The sequence below is a fragment of the Sus scrofa genome, chromosome 4 (assembly GCF_054392235.1).
Source record: "Sus scrofa isolate SSC_HxYL_T2T_F1_AM1 chromosome 4, Sscrofa_HxYL_maternal_Yorkshire_Landrace_v2.0, whole genome shotgun sequence".
In the NCBI taxonomy this organism is placed as follows: Eukaryota; Metazoa; Chordata; class Mammalia; order Artiodactyla; family Suidae; genus Sus; species Sus scrofa.
In genome coordinates, this window is record NC_139386.1 from 59,450,035 (window position 1) to 59,470,309 (window position 20,275).

At 36.1% G+C, this 20,275-nt stretch overlaps 2 protein-coding genes across 4 annotated transcripts in view; both read left to right on the forward strand.

Moving 5' to 3' along the window:
• Window positions 1-6,418, forward strand: part of LOC145303668 (peripheral myelin protein 2-like) — a 19,164-nt gene extending 12,746 nt beyond the window's left edge. For all 3 annotated transcript variants that reach the window (XM_085020843.1, XM_085020844.1, XM_085020845.1), the window contains one exon: window positions 6,280-6,418. In XM_085020843.1, coding sequence (XP_084876969.1) covers window positions 6,280-6,306 — 27 coding nt within the window. In that variant the 3' untranslated portion in view covers window positions 6,307-6,418. The remainder of the gene's footprint in view (window positions 1-6,279) is intronic.
• PMP2 (peripheral myelin protein 2) lies at window positions 6,408-11,958 on the forward strand. Its single transcript, NM_001185065.1, is given in 4 exon segments — window positions 6,408-6,522; window positions 9,459-9,631; window positions 10,115-10,216; window positions 11,537-11,958. Coding segments are annotated over 4 exon segments (399 nt in total). The 5' UTR covers window positions 6,408-6,449; the 3' UTR covers window positions 11,588-11,958.
• The last annotated feature ends 8,317 nt before the right edge of the window (window positions 11,959-20,275 follow it).

The following is a 20,275-nucleotide window of genomic DNA, read 5'->3' on the forward strand; positions in this document are numbered from 1 at the left end:
TTTATTTCTTCTGTCTGATTGCTGTGGCTAGAACTTCCAAAACTATGTTAAATGGAAATGGCAAGAGTAAGCATCCTTGTGTTTCTAAATTTAGAGGAAAGGCTTTCAGTTTTTCATCATTGATTTTAATATTGGCTGTAGGCTTGTTACAAATGGCCTATATCATATTGAGATATGTTCCCTCTATACCCACTTTGCTGAGAGTTTTTTCCATGAATGAATGTTGTATTTTGTCAAATAATTTTTCTCCATCTATTGTGTAATGAATATTATTTTATCCTTCCTTTTGTTAACGTGATGTATCGAATTGATTGATTTGTGAATATTGAACCATCCTGTATCACAGGAATAAATTCAACTTGATCATGAGGTATGATCCTTTTCAGGTATTGTTTAATTCAGTTTGCTAATGCTTTGTTGAGCATTTTTGCATATACATTTATCAAAGATACTGGCCTGTAATTTTCTTTTCTTTTTTTTTTTTGGTAGTGTTTTTATCTGATTTTTTTTTTATCAGGATAATGGTAGCTTCGTAGAGTGAATATGGGAGTGTTTCCTCCTTGTCTTCAATGTTTTTTGGAATAGTTTGAGAAGGATAGGTAATAATTCCTTTTTATATGTTTGGTAGAATTCCCCTATTCCCTATGAAGCCATCCAGTACTGGGTTTTTGTTTGCTAGGAGGTTTTTTTTTTAAATTATAAATTCACTATCAGGACTGGTGATTGGTCTGTTCAAATTATTTCCTCTTGATTCAGTCTTAGAAGGTTGAATGTTTCTAAGACTTTATCTATTTGTTCCACATTGTCCAATTTGTTGCCATATAAATCTTTGTAGTGTTCTCTTATAATTTTTTTGTATCTTTGTGGTATCAGTTATTTTTCCTCTTTCATTTCTTATTTTGTTTATTTGTAACTCTCTCTTTTCTTCTTGTTGAGCCTGGCTAAATATTTATCAATTTAAAAAAAAAGGCTTTTCAAAAACCAAGCTCTCAGTTTCATTGATCTTTCCTATTGTTTTTTGATTTCTATTTTTTTATTTCCTTTCTTATCTTTATTATTTCCTTCATTCTTATGATTTTGGGCTTTGTTTATGCTTCTTTTTCTAATTTTTCAGGCAGTTTGAGTAGCTTATTTGAGATTTTTCTTGTTTCTTGAGGTAGGCCTATATCACTATAAAATTATTTCTTAGATCTGCTTTTGCTGCATTCCATAGATTTTGAAGTATTGTGTTTACATTTGTCTTGAGGCATTTTCTGATTTCATCTTTTGTTTTTTCATTGATCTAATGTTTTTTTTTTAAATAGCGTTGTTAAGTCTCTATGTGTTTGTTCTTTTTCCATTTTTTTTTCTGTAATTGATTTCCAGTTTAATACCACTGTGTTAGAAAAAATGCTTGATTTCTATCCCCTTTAATTTGTTTTGTAGCCTAACATGTGCTCTAGCCTGGATAAAGTTCCATGTGCATTTGAATAAAAAAAGTGTATTCTGCTGTTTTTGGATAGAATGTCTTGTAGATAGCTATTAAGTCCAACTGGTTTAACATCTTTTAAGAACACAGTTACCTTATTGATTTTTTTGTTTGGATGATCTGTCCATTGATGTAAGTGGGATGTTAAAGTCTCCTACTATTACTGTATTATTGTTCATTTTTTCTTTTACATCTGTTAACTTCAGTAACTATAAAATGAGGATATACTATAAAAGGTTAGTACAGATGACTGAGTTGAATCTAAAGGATGTCAACAAAGGTAGGAAAGTATAATTGAGCTGAGAGTTAAACTGTATGGGAGTGGTTAAACATTCCAGGAAAAGGGAACTGTATGTGCAAACACCTTGCTGGAAGCAAGGTGGAAATTAGTACCTTCTTTTCTAATCTGTGGGAACTTTTGTGTAAGATTGGTGTAATTTTTTTCCTTAAATATTTGTAAGAATTCATTGTTAAAGCTTACAGACTTGGAGTACCTCTGTGGGAAAAGTTTTATTTATAGATTCAATGTCAATAGATTTGGGAGTATTCACATTTTGACTTCTTGCATATTTTTGGTAAACTTTGTTTTCCAAGGAATTTACACATTTCTTTTAAATTTTCAAATTTATTGGCATGAAGAGTTCATAATATTTCTTATGATCTTTCTAATAGTGTATATTGATATACCTGCAATTAATAAACTTTGCCTTCTCTATTTTTAAATCCATCTTGATAAGTTTGTCAATTTTATTAGCCTTTAAAAACTTTTGAATTAATAATATTTTCTGTAATATGCTTGTTTTTGTTTTATTAACATCTTGTCTGTGGATCATCTATTTCTGTTTTTCATTTTTTCTTTGGTTGTTTGAGCATATTTTCCTATCTTTTTTGTTATTTAATTTTGATTAGCACTATATATGAAAATTTATAGAAATAAGTTTAGCCCTATGATGACATTATCACTTTTGGGGAGAGTGTTTATATTTATTTCTGACTGGTAACTTTACTAGCTTTCCCAGATCACACAAAACCAATTTTAAGAATTTCACTGATGTTAACACAAATCTATTTCTTGTTCTTCTTTTCTCTTCTGTTCCAGCCTTTCAAAGTCCCAAACTAAAATCATGATTAATCAGGACTCTCCCTCACTCTTCCATTATTCTTGCAATATTGTCATAAACATCTTTCAAATTTGGTCTCTCATCTGCCTCTTGCAATTCACAGATTCCTAGAAGGGCATCAGACCTAAATATGGAGCCTGTTTCACCGATTTTCTTCTTTTGCCCAAGTCCTAAACCCTTAACTTTTCTCTGCCTTTTAAAAATCTTTTATATCTTGAAGAATTTTAAAAATATTGTTAATTTCTTTCTAGATATCATAGTTGGATAGTTAGTTTACTTTTCTCATCTATCATAAGGAAATAAAAATTATGTTTTATTTCTATTTTGTCAATTATTTAGTTAGTTAGTTAGATATTGTTTTTTAGGGCTGCACCTGTGGCATATGGAAGTTCCCAGTTAGGGGTTGAAATGGAGCCTCAGTTGCAGGCCTACACCACAGCCACAGCAACATGGGATCTGAGCTGCATCTGTGACCTACACCAAAGCACATGGCAATGCTGTATCCCCAACTCACTGAGAGAGGCCAGGGATGGAATCTGCATCCTCATGGATACCAGTCAAGTTCATTACTGCTGAGCCACAATAGTAACTCCCCTCAATTTTTTATTTTTTTATTTTACTTTATTTTATTTGCATTTTAGGGCTGTACCCATAGCATATGGCAGTTCCCAGGCCAGGGGTTGAATTGGAGCTGTAGTTTCTGGCCTATGCCACAGCCGCAGCAACACAGGATCCAAGCTGCATCTGCAACCTACACCACATCTCACAGCAACTCCAGATCCTTAACCCACTGATCAAGGACAGGGATCAAACCTGCAGTCAGATTCGTTAACTGCAGAGCCACAACAGGAACTCCTCCCCCCAATTTTTTAAATGACCATTTTTTATTTGTTATGTTTCCTGTTATATTATGTGTTTTTTCCTCCTACCAGTTATTATCATAACACTTCTATTTTACAAATAATTTCAGACTCATTAGAATTAAAATTTCTTGCTTCAAGCTTTTATCCACTAATGAATAAAACATAAGTTCCCCAAGGGCATGGAATTTTGTTTAATGATGTTTAACCAGCACCTTGAAGAGTATCTAGCCCTTAGTAGGCTCTCAATACCTATGCAGGTAAAAGAATGAAAGGAGTGGAGTCAGATCTTTGGCATTCAAGGGGAGGATCATGAATTCTTTGTTCTTATGCTACAGGATGATTATTGCTTTTGCAAATATACAATTGGTATAGCCTGATGACAATATATAAGATATATATACATGACATGTATAGAGCAAGCTTTCCTTGTCCATTTTCTTTGGACTTCTGGGTGTTCTTTCTGGTGTATGATTCAAGTAGCTTCTTTAATCTTGAGAATTTATACAGTCAGCAAATCAATGAAAGGTGAACCCAAAGTGTAGAAAGGCTAAATCCATTTTTTGAATCTTTAGTTCAAGCATAAGTATATATGTCTAATTATAATGTGGTTCTGATGTTTATTTTTTATCATTTCTCACTAGGATACTGATTACTTTCTTACCTAGGAGTGACTTAAAGTCTCAAGCCAGTATCTCTCTCATTGCTTTGATCTGTGCCTTTGAATCATACATAGGCCTTAGAATTTCATTTTGGCCAATTTCAGAATTCTGGTACATTACTTACAAGCCTAAAATATAGTTTTTTTTCTTTGTTTAAAATTCTGCCTCCATTGGATATGCGAACTATGCTTCAAACTTATAAGCTTTACCAATATATAGCTCAAAGTTTGTATTTTAAACTTCATAGCTATTTCTAAATACAAAATAAGGGCTGCTAACAATTCCTACACCTCTCCTAAATGAGTCCTTCCTTGGCTCAAGTGGAAAGGTTTGGGAGTACTTTATAGATTTAGGCAGAACACCTAAATTTTTGAAAACACAAGCCATAGCATTATTCATTTTTATTAAGTATTTTGGATGAGAAAACAACACATCCACTAATCAATGGCCCTTTCTTTCAAAGCTGTTTCCTTCATCCCAGTACAATGTACTGCCTTCACTTACATTTTCTTGGGTCTAAGATTGGGTAGATAATTAGCTTAAGAATTTTTCTAGTCACTATTTCATTCCTACCTTGAGTTATCCAGGCACGGGTAACGTAAGATGACACTTGGATCCACTGTGTATAATTCTATATTTTTGACTCTATTTACAACCTTACCACATAACTGCCATTGTTAGGTACAACTATGACATTGGTAATCTAAACACTAGAGATCAGTGATTCTACTTGTTATGAGTAAATTGATAATGGGTTATTTTCATTATTGTGAGGAGTGCACCAAAATATATAAAGCCTAGTGTACCAAATATATAAAGCCTAGTAATAATAAGTTGTGTCAAGGGCAGGATTAATGCCAATGTGGGAAACCTGCTAGGAAAGGGTATGGCATCAACTTGGTATTAGCAAGAGCAACATTTATATTTGAAATAGTCTTCTATTTGCTCCCCCTGGTCAAAAAGTGGAAGTCTGATGTATCATATAACCTGGATGCTTCATCTCTTAATTTTTACTTCTCTTGCTTTTTTAGCAAAAAAATGCATGTCTCTATCTAGTCATGGTGATGTCAGTATTGCCTGATCTTCAGCCAGAGCTTCCAACATATGTATCAGGAGCCATGTAAGATAATGGTCTAATATCTGTGCACTGAGAATCAATACCAGGTTTAAATTCTATCTCTCCTTATTAAAGTTTTAGATGCAAGTTACCTAACCTTTACAAGCTTCAATTTTCTCATTAGTAAGATGGATATAATAATAGTACCTCACTCTACCCAGTATTCTGTGATAATCTGTGTAGGAAAAGAATCCAAACAAAAATGGATATGTGTATATGTAAAATTTAATCATTTTGTTATACAGAAGAAATTATCACAACCTTGTAAATCAACTATACTTCAATAAAACTTAAAAAATTAAAAAATAATAGTACCTTACTCTTAGAGTTGTTGAAAGGATTAAGTGAAATAATCCATATTAAGCACTTAGCATAGCGATTAGCCCACTGTGTGCTCTCAAAATACATTAGTTTTATTTTTATATAAAATCCTTCCTTTTTAAGAAACTGTAGATTTCTTTTAAAGGACTTAAAGTTGTATTAGCCAAGAACCTGCTTACTTTGGACCTATTTTTTTTTAGATGAAAATCTTTGCTGTGGTCAAAGAGCGTGTTATAGTGCTACTTCTTGTTCACCCATGAATGCGATTTCTGTGCTCTGCTCTAATAGACTGACCGTATTGTCCGCCTACTCTGCCTGCCTTGGATATGCGAACTATGCCAAGCCTCCCTTACCTATCAATACTTCCTCACACTGTTCCCCTGCATTTCTCTCCCACAACATATTTGAGGCTGTTGCCACAATACTCATGGACATTTTCCCCTCTTTCTTCTCTTTCAATAAGAATTCTTAATTGTGCAGACTCAGGATGGAGAGTGAGCAAGATGCTGAAACACACACACATTCATTCATTGATGCTCATATAATGTAATTTGGTAGAGGACTCAATTCATGGACTTTCTTCCAAAGCATTAAGGACCTAAGCACTTTGTCAAAATATAAGATGGACCAAAAATTTGTTGAAGGTTCAAATTGTACTATCATTGATTTTTAATAAACATTTTTGGAGGCTGAAGGAGACATTATGTGGGGTTTTCTTTTGTCCCAATAGATGATTGAAGAGCCATTCATCGCCTAGCCCTGACACTGCTTTTCCCCATTGGATCTCTGCAAGAGTCACATGTTTTGGACATCTTTGAAAAGAATCTTCTGAGAGCTTCGGCATCTCATTTGAGTCTCCTGAATCTCACCTAGCACTGTGTTGAATTTTCTTCCATCACAATGAGCAACAAATTCCTAGGTACCTGGAAACTTGTCTCCAGTGAGAACTTTGATGATTACATGAAAGCTCTGGGTAAGAAATGTTCTTTGTTGTTCTAATGACTTAGACTATTTCTTTCTAACTCCTTTTCCAAGAGTCTGAAAAAATTTGCTCGGGCTAAAAATACAATCCTCTTCTGGGATTAATCTTCTGTTGTGTCAATAGATAATTAATTTGCAGTTTGTTTGTGGTAATTTTAATAGATTTTAACTCAGATAAGAAGTACATAGATGCATAGAACTCCTGATGATTTCAAAGGCAATTTCATATCAATAGGGTTTTGGTTCCAGAAGAAAGAAATCATAGAAGCTTAGCCAACCCATCCTCTGACATTCCTGAAAGTTAGTTTTCTAACAACTAAGGTGCACATGAAATAAGAAGTTGACTATACTAAAGTTAATAGAAAACCTCAATTTAAAATTTTGATGTTCAGCTGAACCAGAAGTTTTCTCTCTACCTCTAGGTTGTCTGTTATTACATAGTTATGTGATAGAGAGTTTGTAAAAAAAAAGTAAGTGCTTCAAAGAGAAGGATGTTCACAGTTTAGGAAAGTTACCAAGAGAAAGAGTATTGGGTTGTGGCAGTGAATTCAAACTCATTTACACTAACATCAGATTTTCCTGGAGTTGGAGCAGTGGATGAAGATGGAAAGTCTAGTCATTGATACATCAGTTTTTATTTGATACTATTTCTAGGGAATGGTCCATGGGTATGAGCACAGTAGGTGAGAAGAGTCTTTGGAAATACCCAGAGCTCTACAAATAAGTAGAGAGTGATGACAGTGACTCTGTTAGGTTACTATGCTTATCAAGTTCCTGCAGATTTATCTGTTTAGATAGCTTATGAGAAGGGTTCCGTTTTTAGATAAAATAAGCAAAATCATGTCGCATTGTCTTGAAAACTATGAGAACCTATGGGAATAGATCCATAGTATAAGATTAGCTAGATTTATGGGGTTCCTCTTACAGTTGAGAAAGAAGAAAAATAGAAGGAAGTCTCAATGAAAGACTCCCTAATTGTGTCATTTTCAAATTTTGGTGTGCATGAAGGCACCAAGGGGGGTGTAAAATGTAGATTTTTAGACTCTACTGTAGAAGTTTAGTTTGAAAAACATTGTTCTTAATCATACCAAATAACAAAAGATTAATCAGAATTAGAAGAGAGTTCACAATTCTTTATTAGCTCTAACTCTTCATACTCCTTTATGTATATGCAACTATGCTTATACATATATATTTATACATAACTAGTTTTGTTCATGTATTTCTATTTCTTTTCTTTTTTGTCTTTTTTTTTTTTTTTAAGGGCTGTGTATGTGGCATATGGAGGTTCCCAGGCTGGGGGTCGAATCAGATCTACAGCTGCCAGCCTACGTCACAGCCACAGCAACGCAGGATCCAAGCCAAATCTGTGAACTACACCACAGCTCACAGCAACGCCACATCCTTAAACCACTGAGTGAGGCCAGGGATCAAACCCACAACCTCATGGTTGCTACTCAGTTTCATTAACCACTGAGCCACAACTGGAACTCCAGATGTATTTCTATTTCTATTTTTCCATCTGTTTCTATAATCTTGGGTGGCTAGAGTAATAATACTTAAGGGCCTAATTTTGTTTTGTTTTCCAAAGCAGAAAATTTAAAAAAATATTTTCTTTATCTGTGATCATGATACAGATAGATTTAGGGGCCAAAACAAAATTTTTTAAATGAGTCCCACTCCTGGGCATCTATCCAAAGAAAACCATGACTCAAAAAGATACATGTACCCCAATGTTCATTGCAACACTGTATACAATAGCCAAGATACGGAAGCAACCTAAATATTCATTGACAGAGTAGTTAAAGAAGATGTGGTACATATACATGATGGAATATTACCCAGCCATAAAAAGGAAAGAAATAATGGCATTTGCAGCAACATGGATGGACCTAGAAATTATCATGCTAAATGAAGTTAGTCAGACAGTGAGACACCAACATCTTATACTATCACTTGTATGTGGAACCTAAAAAAAGGATAAAATGAACTTCTTTGCAGAGCAGATACTGAGTCACAGTCTTCAAAAAACTTATGGTTTCCAAAGGAGACAGGTTGCAGGGGTTGGGAGGGATGGGCTGGGGGTTTGGGATGGAAATGTTATAAAATTGGGTTGTGATGATTGTTGTGCAACTACAAATTTAATAAAATTCATTGAGTTAAAAGAAAAAGAAAAAAGAAGTGAGATTGTACCAAGGACGTGGGGGGAGTTCTTTTCTATTTCCAGAATAGAAAAAGAAAAAAACAATCATGGAACAACTTGTACATGTCATATTCTCATTTAAAATATATCTATAAGATAAGAGTTCCTGTCATGGCTCAGCAGTTAACAAACTCAACTAGTATCCATGAGGACACAGGTTTGATCCCTGGCCTTGCTCAGTGGGTTAAGAATCTGGCTTTGCATGATCTACGTTGTAGGTCACAAATGTGGCTCGGATCCCACGTTGCTGTGGCTATGGTATAGGCTGGTGGATGCAGCTCTGTTTCAACCCCTAGCCTTGGAACTTTTATATGCTGTGGTGCAGCCCTAAAAAATAAATAAATAAATAAATAATAAATAAATAAAATATATCTATATTATTTGTATGTACAGTCTGGAGTGATTTACTCAGAACTGTAATTAGTGGTTTTAATGGAGCATGGGATTGGATGTGGTAAAAGCAGATGACTTGCACTATTTCAGCTAGACACGTTTATCTTTAAAATCTGCAGATGTACTTTGTAATAACAAAACAAAACATTCAAGTGCGTGGACATGGTTTCCATTAGATACTGAAATATGGAAGGAAGTACTTGGCAGTAAGTGATATTAACCTGTCATCTACACACCTGAGGCACAGCTGAGTGGAGGATGTGGCAACCCATAGTCTCTTTAGGTAAATGCTTTCTTAGTCAACAATATTCTAACATTCTCTTGGTTTTCAGGAGTGGGATTAGCCACCAGAAAACTGGGAAATTTGGCCAAACCCAGAGTGATTATCAGCAAGAAAGGGGATATTATAACTATAAGAACTGAAAGTACCTTTAAAAACACAGAGATCTCCTTCAAGCTAGGCCAGGAATTTGAAGAAACTACAGCTGACAATAGGAAAGCAAAGGTAAACTTCATTGTTTTTCTTCAAAATAGGTTTGGTCTACTGCTTTGGGAGAGAATTAATCTTGCTAGTGTTCAAAAGGGTAGCCCACCTCATTCTCTTGAAAACGAATGTGCCTTATGAAATATGTTAGGAAAATGATTCAGGGAGTTCCTGTCGTGGCTCAGCGGAAATGAATCTGACTAGTATCCATGAAGACTCAGGTTTGATCACTGACCTCACTCAGTGGGTTAAGGAGCATGCATTGCTGTGAGCTGTGGTGTAGGTCACAGACATAGCTCGGATCCCGAATTTTGTGGCTGTGGCATAGGCCAGCAGCTACAGCTCTGATTCGACCCCTAGCCTGGGAAACTTCATATGCTATGAGTGTGGCCCTAAAAAGACACACACGCAAAAAAAGAAAAGAAAATGATTCAAAACTGAATGAACTGTTTCTTTAATCCTTTAGAGTCTAAATAAGTCAATTATGTGAAATTATCTTTGCAGAGCGTTGTAACCTTGGCAAGAGGCTCGCTGAATCAAGTACAAAAATGGGATGGCAAAGAGACAACAATAAAGAGAAAGCTGGTGGATGGAAAAATGGTAGTGGTAAGAACAATTTTTTTTCTAAATGCATCAAGATGCTATTTAAACAGAGAAATTGGTTATGTTATTTTCAAGGTAATCTTTTTTCTTTGGAATACAAATGGATAAGAATGGTTGGAAATAAAGTCAGAGTTAATGTTTGGGTGATTTTTGAACTACAAAGATTCATCTATATGTACTTCAAGTTCAGATATAAGAATTTAGAAATGACAAAACCTATTTGTTATTTTAGAAATAACAACACTTGAAAATGATAGTAAAAAAAAGTATGGATAAACCTCATTATTTTGGACTCACAAAGAGAAAAGCAAGTTTAAATTTTAAAAGTAGAACTCATCTTGAAAGTGTCAATTGTAGAATATTTGTAGATATCTAAGAATTTTGTTTTCAAGAATCCAATGTAACTTGGACTAAATCATGTCAATAACTCAAGCTTAGCTTTTTAGAGCTCTCTTGTAGGTGGCAGATAAAAATGAAAACAAAGATTATATGAGATGACTTCTAACAACTTTTTAAAGTCTTACTTCTGTTCATACTAATCAACACATACATTGACTATAAGTAGATTCATGCAGTGCTGTGAATGTTTTTTTCTTTAGCACAGAAGATCTTATCTCTGGCTGCACAACAGATTTACATGGGAAATAAATACTAATATGGGGTCCTCAACACAGATCAACTGAATGCAAATCTCTTGGTGGGGGAAGAAGCCATCAGTATTTTAAAATGTTCCCCTGATAATGCAAATGTGCAGATAGTTTTGAAAACCACTACTTTATGGAGTTCCCGTCATGACTCAGTGGTTTACGAACCTGACTAGTATCCATGAAGATGCAGGTTCACTCCCTGGCCTTGCTCAGTGCATTAAGGATTCATCATTGCCATGAGCTGTGGTGTAGGTCACAGACATGGTTTGGATCCTGCGTGGATGTGGCTGTGGCTGTGGCGTGGGCTGCCAGCTGCAGCTCTGATTGAACCCTTAGCCTGGGAATCTCTATATGCCATGAGTGCAGCCCTAAAAAGAGGGGAAAAAAAAGAAAGAAAGAAAAAGAAAAGAAAAACATTACTTTAATAGATTTAAATCTATGCAAATTATGCATAAAAACTTGCCACTTAAAAAAAAACTCTGTTCTAACTTAGATCAACTTTAAAACTGTTTCCTTCATTTCAATGGTAATGATTCTGAATTCTTGGAGAGTAAAATTTGTTTTCTTTTTGAGTTTAATGTTATGACATTTCTTCTAATATCTGTTATTATTACAAATTTACTGTCTCCTAGTTTTAATTTTCAATACTCAATTAATCTCTTTCTCTTTTTTTAAGGAATGTAAGATGAAGGATGTGGTGTGCACCAGAATTTATGAGAAGGTCTGAGAAAACTGTTTCCTCATTGAAGTGATATTTGATCATTTGATGTTGGAAATCAGCTGTTTCCCTTGGCAAGGCCTGACTATACTGCAGTTTGTTTGCTTTTGTCTTAATAGATTTGACAGGCAAAGACCTAAACTGAGGATTAATCTAAACAGTTTCACTTTAGTTAAACAGTTTCACTTTGTACTTGTTGGCTGTTTTCAAGATTAAAGTATGTATATCAGCCAGACCTCAGGAGTGGATAATGTCATTTAATTATCTGTGGAGTTCTAACCTGTGTTGTACTTTTGCATATTTGAAACGATAGTAAAAGGAAGTAATAGGATAGTAAAAGGAAGTAAATATATTGATTGTGGTCACCAACTCAAATGTCTTCAGGGTCCAGAAGGGTCGAGCGGAGAAGGATCACAAGTGAGGCGAGCTAGAAGTAGAAGCTGTTTTCTAATGAAGACCCCCAGATTGGGCTACAAAAGGCAGTCTACTTCTGCCAATTTAAAAAACGAAGGTTAATTTACAGACAGTGAAATGCACAGATACTAAAGATAGAGTGCAATCCAATTTGACAAGTGCATGCACCCACATAATTCACATCCTGTTCAAGATATAGCACCACTCCCTAATCCCGGAAGGTTTTCTCATGCTCCTTCCCAGTCAATGTCCCGCCCTGTCCCAGCTCCAACAAAAGCAAGACGTGATTTCATTTCTATAGCTATAGATTAGTTTTCCCTACTCTCACATTTCATATAAATGGAATTACATGTTATATGTTCTTTTCTGCTTGCCTTTTTTAAACTTGGCATTATGTTTTTGAAACTCACCCATGTGGTTGCGTGCAGTAGTACTTTGCTCCCTTTATTGCTGAGTAGTATTCCATTACGTGAATATATTGCAGTTTATCCATTCTTCTCTTAAGACCACTGAGCTATTTCCTGTTTTTGGCTTCTATGAATAAAACTACTATAAACATTCTTGTACAAGGTTGTTTGTGGAAATATGCATTCCTTTTCTTTTGTGTAAATAACTGGGCATGGAATTACTGGGTCTAATTGATTTTTGACAGGCAGGAGTAAGGAACCAAGTAACAGAACTATTTCTGATATAGTACATGATTGAGAAAATGAGAAGATGTGTTAATGTTGTTAGGAGCTAGAATTTTCCTCCTGGAAGAAGGAACACACAAATTCGGCAGAGGGAAGGAAAGAAAGAACCATTTGCCAGTGGGTCGGAATAGATATAAATTCATATGTGTGTGTATATGTGTATACACATGCTTAAATTTCTTAGCTCTATCAGCCTAAAGAGCTTAGAAGCAAAGACACCTCGGTAGAAATAAGTACACCCAGTGCCTGGAACTTGGTGTCTAATATATTCCCCACGAAAAGGAATGATGGGTCCTTGGGAAAATAGCTGATTCTGATATGAGAGAAGGGTAGGTACAACATAAGCCTGATCCATCTTGTTATGTCAGAAAGTAAGGAGGTGTTCCAAAAAACAATAGAGATATGTCAGCAAAGTATCAGTTGGCCAAAGTGCTCTCAGTTGGCCAAAACTGGGGCAGTTTGAGAAGAATATAATAGAGGAAAATTGTAAATAAGAATCTGTGAATACATCCTGGGAGAGAGAAAGAAAGAGGAGAAGGAAGTATATTTCTTATAGTAGAATGTCACAGGCTGACTGATAAATGTGGAGAAAGCACCAGAATTGGAAAAACCATTATTTTTCAATCATCACAGCAAATATTGGATCCTAAAGCTAAGGCAAAATTTCGATTAGGAGCAGGATTTTAGTTTTGTCTTAAAATAACTCCATACAGATTGCTTGTTACTTACAAGGGAAAAAATAGTAACTACACAGTGGAAAAATTGGATTACCTCTGGCCTGAAAAATGAAAATTAATCTTACCAATGAGGGTGGATGAAAACCATGTGCCTTCAATTGTGATACCCTGAGAAGGAAGCAACATGGCTTCTGCAGTATTCCAGCCTGGATTCCTTATCTGGATCCAATCATGAGGAAACAGCAGACACATTCCAAATGACAAATATTCTAGTAAAAGGGGGAATGGGATATTGACTGAATTCTTCAAAAATATCAATGTCATAGAAGGCAAAAACTCTGTGAAGAGGTTCCAGATTAAATTAACTAAAAACACATGAACACTAAATGCAGTAAGTGATCCCAGACTGGATCCTGCACTGGAGATAAAATAAACACTCCAAAGGACAATATTAGGTTTATTGGCAAATTGGAATATAGGTAATAAATTAGAAGTTTACTATGATTGGGTAAGAGAATCTCCCTATTCTTGGGACATGTACACTGAATATTTGGGGTAATAGAGCCATAATGTATACAATTTACTCTCAAAATTTTTAGAAAAAAGTACTGTGTGTGTGTCTGTACTCATAATATTACATACATACATATATATACATACATACATAAATACAGAGAGCAATTGATAAAGCGAACAGGGTAAATTTCTTTATATTCTTTTTTTATTACTCAATGAATTTATTACATTTATAGTTGTACAATGATCATCACAATACAATTTTAGAGGATTTCCTTTCCACAACCCCAGCACATCCTTCCACCCCCTGAACAGTCTCCTTTGGAAACCATAAGTTTTTTAACGTCTGTGAGTCAGTATCCATTCTGCAAAGAAGTCCATTGTGTCCTTTTTTCAGACTCCACATGTCAGTGATAGCATTTGATGTTGGTGTCTCATTGTCTGACGGACTTCACTTAGCATGATAATTTCTAGGTCCATCCACATTGCTAAAAATGCCAGATTTTCATTCCTTTTAATGGCTGAGTAATATTCCATTGTGTATATGTACCTCATCTTCTTGATCCACTCCTCTGTCGATGGACATTTAGGTTGCTTCCATGTATTGGCTATTGAAAATAGTGCTGCAATGAACACGGGAGTATATGTGTGTTTTCAAGTCATGGTTTTCTCTGAATAGATGCCCAGGAGTGGGATTGCTGGATCAAATGGTAGTTCTATGTTTAGTTTTCTGAGGAATCTCCATACTGTTCAAACAGGGTAAAATTTAACAACGGACTAATCTCGTAAAAGCTTTCTGTGTTCTCTTTGAATTAGTCTGATTCTTTGAACTTTATGCAAGTTTAAAGTTATTTCCAAGCAAATTTTTTAAAGCTACACTTGGAAAGCTCCTCTGCCTTTGGGCATTCAGTCAGCACTGTCTGGAGGGCATTTTAACTAAGGTGTGTTTTTTTTTTTATTTAGTTTTTGGCTCTAACTAGATAAACTCATAAAAAGAAGAGTTTTAAAAACTATGTTGCTGTTTTTAGAGGTTTGTGGTAATACATCTCATCATAAAATGTATTCCTCAATAAATATAATTGCACTATTATACAAAAAGCATGACTGCTTTTGCTTTCAGAACAGGAAAAATGGAACTGCACTGATAAAACGAGGAAAACAAAATAATTATTTCAGCAGGTGATACGTATTGCCAAATTTGAAAAAGATTTTCAAACAAACAGAAGAGCAGAGGGGAAAAAAATTCTTTGACATCAACCTTATGAATATTTTCTCAGGTCAATCTCCCAAAGCAACAGAAATAAAAGCAATAATAAATCAATGGGACCTAACCAAATTGGCAAGATTTTGCTCAGCAAAAGAAAACAAAAAGACAACTTACAGAATGGGAGAAAATACTTTCAAATGATGCAATTGACAAGGGCTTAATCTCTAGAATATAGAAACAACTTATACAACTGGACAACAAAAAAGCCAACAACCCAATTGAAAAATGGGCAAAAGGCCTGAATAAACATTTTTCCAGGGAAGATGTACAGATGGGCAACAAGCACATGGTAAAATGTTCAACACCCCTGATTATTAGAGAAATGCAAATCAAATCACAATTATGTAATTGCATTACAAGATACCACCTCACACCAGTCAGCATGGGCATCATTAATAAGTCCACAAATAACAACTGGTGGAGAGGGTGTGGAGAAAAGGAAACACTCCTGCACTGTTGGTGGGACTGTAAGCTGGTACAACCACTATGGAGATCAGTATGGAGGTACCTTAGAAAACTCTACCTAGAATTACCATAAGACCCAGCAATCCCACTCTTGGGCATATATCTGGACGAAAACTTCCTTAAAAAAGACACACGCACCCACATGTTCATTGCAGCTCTATTCACAATAGCCAAGACATGGAAACAACCCAAATGTCCATGACAGACGATTGGATTACGAAGATGTGGTATATACACACAATGGAATACTACTCAGCCATCAAAAAGAATGACATAATGCCATTTGCAGCAACATGGATGGAACTAGAGACTCTCATCCTGAGTGAAGTAAGTCAGAAAGAGAAAGACAAATACCATATGTTATCACTTATATCCGGAATCTAATATAAGGCACAAATGAACCTTTCCACAGAAAAGAAAATCATGGACTTGGAGAATAGACTTGTGGTTGCCAAGGGGGAGGGGGAGGGAGTGGGGTGGTTGGGGAGCTTGGGGTTAATAGATACAAACTATTGCCTTTGGAATGGATTAGCAATGAGATCCTGCTGTGTAGCACTGGGATCTACGCCTAGTCACTTATGATGGCGCATGATAATGTGTGAAAATAGAATGTATACATGTATGTGTAACTGGGTCACCATGCTGTACAGTAGAAAAAAAATTGTATTGGGGAAATAACTATTTAAAAATAATAATAACAAAAAATAAAAATAAAAAAATTAAACAAACAAAACTAGAGTTCTGTGGTATTCAAAAATAGTCTTGGAAAATAATTTTGATTCTCTAGTTATTTTTGCTTATCTGTGAAGGTTTTGATTTCTCCTTCAACTATGAATGAGAGCCTTGCTGGGTAGAGTAATCTTGGTTGGAGGTTTTATTCCTTTCATCATGTTAAAAATATCATGCCACTCCCACCTGGCCTGCAGAGTTTCTGCTGAAAAATCTGCTGATAACTTTATTGGGGTTCCCTTGTATGTTATTTGTTTCTTTTCTCTAGCTGCTTTCAAGATTTTCTCTTTGTCTTTAATCTTGGGCAGTTTGATTAATATGTGTCTCGGTGTATTCCTCCTTGGGTTTATTTTATATGGTACTCGTTGCACTTCCTGGATTTGAGTGAGTGGTTCCTTTCCCATGTTAGGGAAGTTTTCGGCTTTTATCTCTTGGAATATTTTTTCTGTCTCCTTCTCTCTCTCTTCTCCTTCTGGCACCTCTATGATACGGATGTTTGTGTGTTTAATGTTGTCCCAGAGTTCTCTGAGACTCTCTTCATTTGTTTTCAATTTTTTTCTCTTTTCTGTTCCACATCCATAATTTGTACTAATATGTCCTCCACCTTGCTTATTCGTTCTTCTGCCTCCTGTATTCTGCTGTTATCTGCTTCTAGTGATTTTTTTATTGCAGTATTGTATTTTGCATCTCTTCTTGTTTAAGTTTCTTTTCTTTTTTTTTTTTTTTGGCTTTTTGCTATTTCTTTGGGCCGCTCCCATGGCATATGGAGGTTCCCCGGCTGGGGTCTAATCGGGGCTGTAGCCGCCAGCCTACGCCAGAGCCACAGCAACGCAGGATCCAAGCCGCGTCTGCAACCTACACCACAGCTCATGGCAACGCCGGATCCTTAACCCACTGAGCAAGGGCAGGGACTGAACCCGCAACCTCATGGTTCCTAGTCAGATTCGTTAACCACTGTGCCATGACGGGAACTCCTTGTTTAAGTTTTATATCTTGTATCTCTTCAGTCAGTGTTTCCTGTAAGCTATCCATCTTTGCCTCCAGATTATTTCCAATGTCTTGCCTCGGCAGTCTAAAGTCTTTTTCCCAGAGGCTAAGAATCTCCTGATCACTTAGCTGATTTTCTGGGGTTTTTTCTTTCTCCCTCATCTGAGTTATAGTTCTCTCTCTTTTCATTTTTATAGGTTTTTGGTGTGGTGACCTTCTTACAGATAATAGAGTTGTAGCCTCTCTTACTTCTGGTGTCTGCCCCCTTGTGGCTGAAGTTGGTATGGGGGCTTGCTGTAGGCTTCCTGATGGGAGGGGCTGATGCCTGCCCACGGGTAGGTAGAGCTGATTCTAATCCCTCTGGTGGGGCTTTGTCTCTGGATGGGATTAGAGGCAGCTGTGTGCCTGAGGGGTCTTTAGGCATCCCTGTTTACTGAGGAGTGGGGCTGTGATCCCATCTGGATTGTTGTTTGCCCTGGAGCTTCTTAGTGCTAATGGGTGGGCCAGATGTTCCCAAAATGGTCACCTCCAGAGAAAGGCACAGCAGCTGAATATTCCCAAGAGCTTTTCTTTCAATGTCCTTCCCTCACAACAAGCCACATTCACCCCTGTTTTCTCAGGAGGTCCTCCAAGAGTTGAAGTCAGGTTTGATGCAGATTCCTATGGAAACTTTGCTTTGCCCTGGGACCCAGTGCACGTGAAAGTCTGTGTGTGCCTTTTAAGAATGGGGTCTCTGTTTCCCCCAGTCCTGTGGAGCTCCTGTGCACAAGCCCCACTAGCTTTCAATGCCAGATGCTCCAGGGGCTCTTTCTCCCAGTGCCAGATCCCCACACGTGGGGCTCAGAACTCTCACTCCTGTAGGTGAGTCTCTGTGAACCAGTTAGTTTCCAGTCTGTGGGGTTTCCCACCCAAGAGGTATGGGTTTGCTTATATCAGGTAATTGCCCCTCCTACCTCTTGATGTGGCCTCCTCTTTGTCTCCTGGAGTAGGATATCTTTTTGAAGGTTTCTGGTCCATTTGGTTGAAGATTTCTCAGCCTTTAGTTGTGAATTTTGTTGTTTTTAGGAGAGAAGTTGAGCTCTAGTCCTTCTATTCCACCATCTTAATCCCCTGTCTCTCTAGTTATTTTTGATATAAGCTGCTTAAGAGTAGTCAGACTGCCTAGTTCATATTCCAACTTGCCACTTACTAGCTATGCGTCATTGGGTAAGTTACTTAACCTCCCAAATCCTCAGTATCTTTATCTGTAAAAATGGGGATAATAATAAACTATACATCAAAGAGTTGAGATCAAAAGATAAATTAACATATGTAAAGTGCTTAGAACAGTGGTTGGCAGAGGAAAAACATATTACAAGTATTTTTGTTATTATTTCTTAGGGATGCACATAATGTTCAAACATGAGAAATTCACAGGATCTCAGAGCTGCGGATGTGGATTTGTACACCTAGTGACTAACTTTACTAAGAACATTATTTCCACAAAAGTAGAAATAGTCCAGAAGCCTATTAAAATGAATCCATAGAAAAACTAACAAGTTCCCTGGTAGCCTAGTGGGTTAGGGATCTGTCAGCATCACTTCTGTGGCTAGGGTTTGATCTCTGGCCTGGGAACTTCTACATGCCATAGACACAGCCAAAAAATAAAAGAAAAAGAAAAACTAACAAACATTTCTATATAACTCCGCTAATCTAAGCAAAATGATAATTGATGATTATCTACTGTAACCTAAACAAAGCCCAAATAAATACATTTAATCCCCAAAGGATAAGTAATTTATCTGATGTCAAGTCTCTTAGAAGTCAGTTCTCTAATATGCAGCCATGTGCTGGAACTGGCTTAAAACTGTCTCAAAAGAGCTGATTATATCATTTTCATAAATTTGGCAAGCTGATTCTTAAACCATTGGTACCTTGAGATCACCCATAATAGGAATATTTACACCAGGGAGAGAGTTAAAACATAACCAATTAGAGCTTTGTTTCTTGAGGAGATGGGTTTTTTATTTGTTTGTTTTGTTTTCTTATTAAAGTACAGTCGATTTACAATTTGTGCCAGAGGAAATAGTTTTAAACACTCACTAACACATTATTGTCTAAAAGTAGCATAGTTATTGGATTTTATTAGTAAGAGTCTTAGATTCATGTTGACCATAATATTTCAAATTCTTGACTAAAGATTTACCTGGTGATTTCTTAAAATGACACTGTTGCTTAGCTTTTAGGATGATTTCTTGTAAACCATGTGGTACCTCTCCAAATGTGGCTGCACATTAGAATCACCTGGAAGTTTTTAAACATTCCTTTACTAGATGGCACCGCAGACACATTGAGTCATAATCTAGGTGATGCGTGAGACCCAGGCATAGGTATTTTTCCTAGAACAACCCAGGAAGGGGTGAGAATCACTGTGCCAAATACTTTCAAAGTTAAAATTTTAATGTAGTCTCTTATGTGGCTACCAATTAAAACAGAGTCAAAGGTCATCAAAGCCAGGAGTACCAAATGTTCCCCATGTGACCCTAAATAACAACAGAGAGTGAAAATACCAAATGTTCCCCGTGTGATCCTAAATAACAACAGAGAGTGAAAATACTACTCTAAAATCAACCCAGATGTAATCAGGTCCTTTGTTAGGGAAGGAAGTGTTTACCTCATTGTTATTTCCATGGGAGGCAAAATAATTGGCCAATTCTCCATGACATATGGAAAAGTGAAGGTTTAAAAATAGCAAAATGTGGATCAACAGGGAAAACAAACTATAAAATAATGCTAGACCTTCACCAAAAAAGAAATCATCTTTCAGCAGAATTTAGAAAGTAAGGTCAATTTACTCAAAAAATGTGGTATGGGACTAAATTTTGAAATAACATCTCACCTTTTACTGTCTATTAAAAAAAAGATCAGAGATGGAATGCATAATTCTCAGGTTCCAAGTTCTATGACTAGC